This window comes from Nestor notabilis, unplaced genomic scaffold (assembly GCF_000696875.1).
Source record: "Nestor notabilis isolate BGI_N333 unplaced genomic scaffold, ASM69687v1 scaffold2090, whole genome shotgun sequence".
Lineage (NCBI taxonomy): Eukaryota > Metazoa > Chordata > Aves > Psittaciformes > Psittacidae > Nestor > Nestor notabilis.
Window position 1 is genome coordinate 7,768 of NW_009911355.1, and position 6,711 is coordinate 14,478.

A 6,711-nucleotide genomic window follows, 5' to 3' on the forward strand; every position below is an offset into this window, starting at 1 on the left:
TGCTCAGGGAACAGTCCTACCTGCATCCAGTTGACATTTAGTTATATATGCAGATTGTCCCTTCCTGCATCGTAGCAAACCCTGCCTCCTCCTGAAATAGCAACACTAATTAGTTGGCAGTTGTGCTACCACAAATGTCTGATCTGCAGCTGCATTGTCTGGTCTGTCCAACAGATACTAGAGAGCACAGGCTGGGAGGTTTTGCTGAACTATTACACTGTGCAACACAAATCATCACAAAAAGTAGAAGCTCTGCTTGTAACAGCCAATTATTCAGTGATTCTGTCCTTTGGTCCTGGGCCATCGAAATCTGTGAATATGCAGTTTCCACTTCTCAGCCGTGACATGGCATATTCCATCACAGTTATCTCTACATTTTCTTCCTCTGCATGTATGAAGCAGAAAAGAATATTACAGCCTGTCTTCTCTCTTCTTTTGTCTTTTTCCTGTGCTCAAGCATGTAATTTTCTTGGGCACTCTTTTCAAAACCCTCCAAGAAGCAGAGTCCAGCATGTTTCCCCAAGGCTTCCTGCAGCTAAAAGTGCTTTCTACAAGTATTTCTGACCTCTGAAAAAGATGGAGTCATTAGTTGAAGGAGGAAGAGGAAAGTCTGTCATTGATGAAGAACACCTGAATTCCTCCCAACCTGCAGGACTGTTGGGAAGTAGAGTATACCCATTAACAAGGTTATCCTACAATAAGACAACTGATCGATGGGTCCTGTGCAGCAGTAAAATAAAGGTTACACTGACCAAGTTAGCAGCTGTGAATGATTAGAGCCTATTTATCCATCCATTACAGTGCTGCATGTGTCTTGGCCATGAACCATGGTCATAGCCACTGTCTCTCTCATGCAAAGACGACCAAAGCTGTAGTCAGGCTGGCGTAAAAATGATGATGAAAATACCTGCTCATTTTTTAATGATTTTTGAGGCCACTATAGAGAAACAGAAGGTTAAAACTATGTATATTTTCAGACTGATTAAAAAAGGGAGAGGCATGGCAGGGAGACATTCATTGGCTCTACTGTGTTCTGGGGCTCACACAGCTGGGCTCACAGCCTCATTCATAGAGCTTGGGAAGAGACTGGAAAAAATAATGGAGCAAATAAGTTCTTTATAAAGGGCACAGCAGCCTTTTGCCTACTCTCTTCACTGGAATGGATTAGACAGAGCCTTCAATCTCCTCTTGCCAGCGCATCCTCCTCACGAAGTGCCCTGTATCAAGAGCTATCAAGCTACTATTGTGTAGTTTCTTACCAATGTCAGTACAAGGGAAAACATAAAAGTGCATCTGAGCCACAGAATCATATCAGCTCTGCCCTGAAGCCATGCCATGTGGGAACTGTGTTGCTGACATCCTAAGGCAAAGCCATCCCCTAGAATTTCCTTTCCTAGGGTTTTGTTAGACCAAGGGTAAATTGTGTTTGGTTTGAGAATTGCAAACCAGTTTGCTAAGCCAGGTGTGTGTTTTGTCTGGTACTCCACGGAAAGAGCTGTGCATTAAATAAGAAATATCTTTAGCAGAACATACTTCTGGACTGAAACCAATTTGGAAATTCACTTTTAAAAATATACACTTCCAGTAGTTACAGAAAAGGAGAAAAAACAGCCTACAAAACTTCCAGAAAACCTAAAATAAAGTAATTATTGACACAGACTCATGAACAGAACATTCTGTTGCATCCTGTGCAAACTCAAGCACTCATGCAAAAGCCATCGCCTACTGAAAGCCAGTAACTCCATACTTGATTAAAAATCCAAACCACTCTTTTATATCTGATTCAAAAATCAAGTTTTGATTGAAAGTTAAATATTTTGATTGAAAAAAGAAATCAAACCATGAGCACAGTGTGTTACCTGTTTGAAAAAGAAACTGACTGAGCACCTTAACACACTGTGCACACTAATCTTGAACTAAGCAACAGATTCTCCTTCGGCTGTGCTATTTTGCTGAAATTTGGCACAAGTAATAATGGCAATAACAATTATCACTAAAGAGCTTATCAGTGGTAAGGAAAAGTTTTATAATGATAATTCACACATTTTCTGTTTCGTTTATCATAATCACAGTTTTCACACTGCTTTTTAACTATCATATACATTGTTATTAGGAAACGTCAATTTTAGGGTTTTTTTTTGCCGATGACTTCTACAGTTAGTTGATAAATGTGTTAACTGATATTTCCCACTGAGCATTTCTCAGAAGAAAAGCAGATACTGGTACCAAGATACAAATAATGCATGAAAGAAAACCAGTAATCCTTCAATCTAATTTAGAGCCACTTTGCCACTAAGGCACTCACTTCTGCTGTATGAGAGGAGTTCATCACACAGGACACTGGGAAGATGCACTCCTTCATTTTTCTTCTTTCACTTACTGGGCATCCAAGCTTGCCAACCTGCCCCTGTCATTGCAGTCACACACTCAGCCCCACGCAGCAACCTATAGGGTGTTTCCAGGAGGAAATCTCAGCTCACAACACTGATGTTCACAGTGGTGTGTTCCTAACCCTGCTTCTAACAGCAAAGGTTGTTGCTACAAGAATATTTGGGGCATTCCTAAGGATGTATCACGTGTGTCCTGATAGCCTTGGCACAGGCCACACCAAGCTCCAGTTTGGAGATGCTCAGGTGGACAGAGAGGCATCAGCAGAGACGCACAACCTCTTACTTAGGCAGATGTCTCCCGAAGAAAGAGTGGAGATCATATCTACAGTATGACGTAACTGCACTGTTGAAAATCATCAATAATGTGGAGAATATTATTGCCTTTCTCCTGGTTCGGCAAGTTATGGAAATGATGATACCAGCAGAGAAAAATAAACAGGACAATAATTTAGACATTTAGGAAAATCTAGAAGAATACCTAAAGAACTGTTATGAAAATACTCTTTGATGTGATGTTACTTTGCCTGAGGATGAGCTATCAAATCCTCACAAAACAATATAGAAATTTCAAGTAATAAAAATCTGTTTTCCTCCTCAACTTGCAGCAATGTCTGTGGAAAAGTAGTTTTACAATGGTGTACTTATACCAGTATAGGTGGTATGCAGTAGGAGATAAGATGAAATGAGAGAGAAATGAAACTATTCTATGATTCTCATAGAATGGTTTGGGTTGGAAGGGACCTTAAAGACCATTTACTTCCAACCCCCTGCCACAGGCAGGGAGACCTTCCCCTAGACCAGGCTGCTCAAAGTTTAGATTGGTTCCAGAGATTGATTACAGGTTTTGAATGCATAACATTGTGAGTCAAAGCCCCTTACCCCTCAGTTGGATATTGTTCTATCAGATTGAAATTAAACACTCAGACAATATACATGTATAAGCTGTAAAACCTAAGAAAGGTACTTTTGGTTTCAAAACATGAAATATTTAGCATTAAGGTGTGTGTAAGTGTTCTGGGTATTGTCACACGTGATCGACATCGATTGCTTAAACAAAAGTGTTTTACAAGGACAAATTTCTGCTGTGTATTATTTTCTGAAGAGAATAATTCTTCTTCATAAAACCAGCTTAAAAAAGAAATACAAAAATTAGTGCCCAAATAAATACGATTTGGAGTTGATTTCCTGCAGAGATTGATCTATATTCTGTTTAGGAGAACTGCAGCTGCTTCTGTGGGAAAGAATTACACAAAATGCTAACAATCAAACCCAATCAATTATTAACATCAAGAATTTAAATGATATTATAAATACTTTTTAATCTCCATGTAAACATCATCAGTGCTCAGATTTTTTGGGGGGCGGGGTTTGTGAGACATTGATATTGACACTATACCCTCGATTCTGGCTCAAACAGAACTTCTGTAAAGTGCCACTTCAACGTATTTTGTTCAAGACATCATATATATGAGAGAATTCGTTTGAAGGCTGGGCTAGAGCATGTACTGGTGGAAGCCTGCCACCCCCTGAACTCAGCGATGAACATGGCATCAGCAAAGTTTAACACTTACATGTTTTTCACTGAAGTCCACACAAATTTCCCACTGATTCTTACCTCGGGTGACTCCGAACCATTGGAATCCCGAATCACACCAAGAGCTCCGCATCTCTATGACAGCAAGGAAGGGATGTGAACCCTGCCTACAGTTTCAATATCACATTTGCCCAAATGTAGGTGCAAGAGATGAGATACATCAATTCACAATGCTTCATAAACACAATGTTGTAGTGTCTTTTGGCCCCATGTAACTGTATTGAAGATGTTTCAACACTATTTCAGCAAAAGTTTCTATAAAAACCTGAGGTCTCAGCAGCTGAAGGAAAAGCGTTCCGTACTGAATGTATCAGATGGCTCATGTGTGGCTTACCGATTGATTTGGGAAAGCATGTAGGTGTTTAGAAGTGTTCATCAAACGTATTTCACTAAAATAGTCCTCCAGTTAAAGTGTGAAGACTGCTAAGCCAAGGCCACAATAGAGTTAAAAATACTTTGTCTGAAATACTCGTCCAGACTAAAACATGAATATAAAGTCCTAACTGAGTAACACAGCAGAAATAACGTACCTGTTTGTCAGCGGCCCTATGAAGGGGTTAGTGATTAGCTGCACTGTTGCTTTTGAAGCAAACAAGAGACCAACTTGCACATTTTCATTCAGCAGGTCCTTATCTTCCTTTGGGCAGTCAGATGGGGAAGGAGTCACATTTACTATCATTTGTTCTGTCTGAGTAGGATGCAGCTCTCCGGGTTGTGTCTGATCAGATGCATTTCCAGTGACCATCGTGGAGTTGTCATAGTAGGAGAAGATGCTCTGAAAATTGTCCATCGTTGTAGATACTACGCTAGGTTTAGTAGTCTGGATTTCTGAGGCATTTTTCTCATGTTTGATGCTGTAAAGGTAACTGGGAATTATTGGCACTGGAAAAACAAATAGAATACATTGGCATCTTACTACCGGGTTATTTGTAAATGGAATCACCAAATTTTCTTGTTTGCTTTGCAATTGCTTAGGACACACAAGGCTTTCCTACACAGACATTAGTAAGGATTATGAATGGCAGAAACACAGAACTGAAATAGAAGTTTGCTCATGGAAGCTGTAACTTGGAAGTGCAGTTTAAAATAAGTTCTTTCACATGAGTCTTTATTTTTCACCAGTTTTCATAAATATAATAATTCAGAAAGCAAACTGCAAGAATTATCAAAACCTGTGTCTGAAGAGTCTCTTTGCTACACGCCACTGCACAAATCCATTTATTACATTGTGAAAGCAGGAAAGATGAGAAAAGCATTGAAGCTATTATTAAACCAAAATATAAAAAGTGTAATAAACCACATTTCTAAAATAATCCACAAACATATTGATAAGTAACAGCCATAAGAAGGGAAAAAATGTAACACTCCTATATTAATTAATCAGATTCAGTGTGTTGATGTTTGCATATCTCATTATATATAAAAATCTACATTGAAAAGATCATCCAGAAGGGACTTTCTTTAGATGCTTTAGGAACTTAGCTGCAATTTAATTGCATTCATATGTATCTCAGGAATTAGCATTTCAGAATTTGTACAAACAGAAGTCAGGTTCACTTAGTTTCACATTAATGACAGAATCACCCCTCCTTGTCTTGCAGCTCTTCCTGAAAAAGTCTCTTCCAGTAAGTCTGCAAACTGTAGTAATTTCTAGGCTTGTAGCATACGTATTCCTGAATGAGTAATTAAATGTTAATCACTTTATAAGAAAGTATATTCTTGTGAAAAAAACCTCAAACCAACTTGCTAAAAATACATAGGTTTTTAGCTAAGATCTGGTTGTGACATCAGCTTTCAGCTGAAGTCCTCCAAGAAATCCAGGAGTCTGGTTCAGAAGCTGACAGTGCAGCATCAACTGAGAGCAGTCTGCACAGCCTGATCCACTTCCAAGAGGCATGTACATTCATGCGTGTGCGTGTGTGTGTGCATTCATGAACCCCTAGTTCCTCTGAGCCCTTTTCTTTAAATTCATAGAATCACTGGAATATGAGGACTTCTAAAACAACAACAGTGAAAATATTCAAGCACTTTATTTGACCAGGTGTTGATGCTATGACACCGTAAAAGTTGCATCTTCAACTTTGATCAAAACTTGGATTATTTTGTTAAACCAACTCACAGAAGTGCTTTTCTTAAACCCCAGCTCAATAGTTTTCTTATTAACCCATCATTTAAAGACCAAAGTGGGGGGAAAGAGAAACTATCTCAAGGAAACAGGCATCTCCAATGTTATCTAGCCTGTTGTTTCAGTTGCATGACCACAGGAGAAAAAACGATGATGAGCTAAAAATACTGTTATCTGTCTTTCTGTGAAGAATTAGTGGCATTTAGTCAGAAGAAAAAAAAATATGAAGACCTTTTTTATACCATTCATTATCCTGCAATTAATAGGGAAATAAAGCCAGGCTTTGGTGTATGACAGTGTTTGCAATACCTAGAATGTAATTCGTGCTTTAAAAAAAAACTATCAGTGCTTGGAGATGGTTGGTTTGGGTGCATTAATCATGCATGCAGGGAATACATCTGTCACTGGAGATTATTTCTGGCATAAATCGGGAGGGGAGGAAAAAAAGCAAACAACCCAAACCTTTTCTACCTACCGACTACCGTTAGCAGCATGTTGTCCAGCAGCAGGGCGATGAACACGATGAGCAGGATGAGTTTCCTGGACTGCCGGCTCTCCCGGAGCCACCGGAGGAGGCTGAGCTCGCCCCAAGCCATGGTGCC

At 39.4% G+C, this 6,711-nt stretch overlaps 1 protein-coding gene across 1 annotated transcript in view; it reads right to left on the reverse strand.

Annotated features, from left to right (window-relative positions):
• Window positions 1–6,705, reverse strand: part of LOC104405460 (synaptic vesicular amine transporter-like) — a gene marked incomplete at its 3' end in the record, with an annotated part of 11,819 nt that extends 5,114 nt beyond the window's left edge. Inside the window, exons 1-2 of the mRNA XM_010014190.1 lie at window positions 6,585–6,705; window positions 4,515–4,866 (exon numbers count right to left, since the gene is read on the reverse strand). Of these exons, the coding sequence (XP_010012492.1) occupies window positions 4,515–4,866; window positions 6,585–6,705 (473 nt within the window). The remainder of the gene's footprint in view (window positions 1–4,514; window positions 4,867–6,584) is intronic.
• Between the last annotated feature and the right edge of the window lie 6 nt (window positions 6,706–6,711).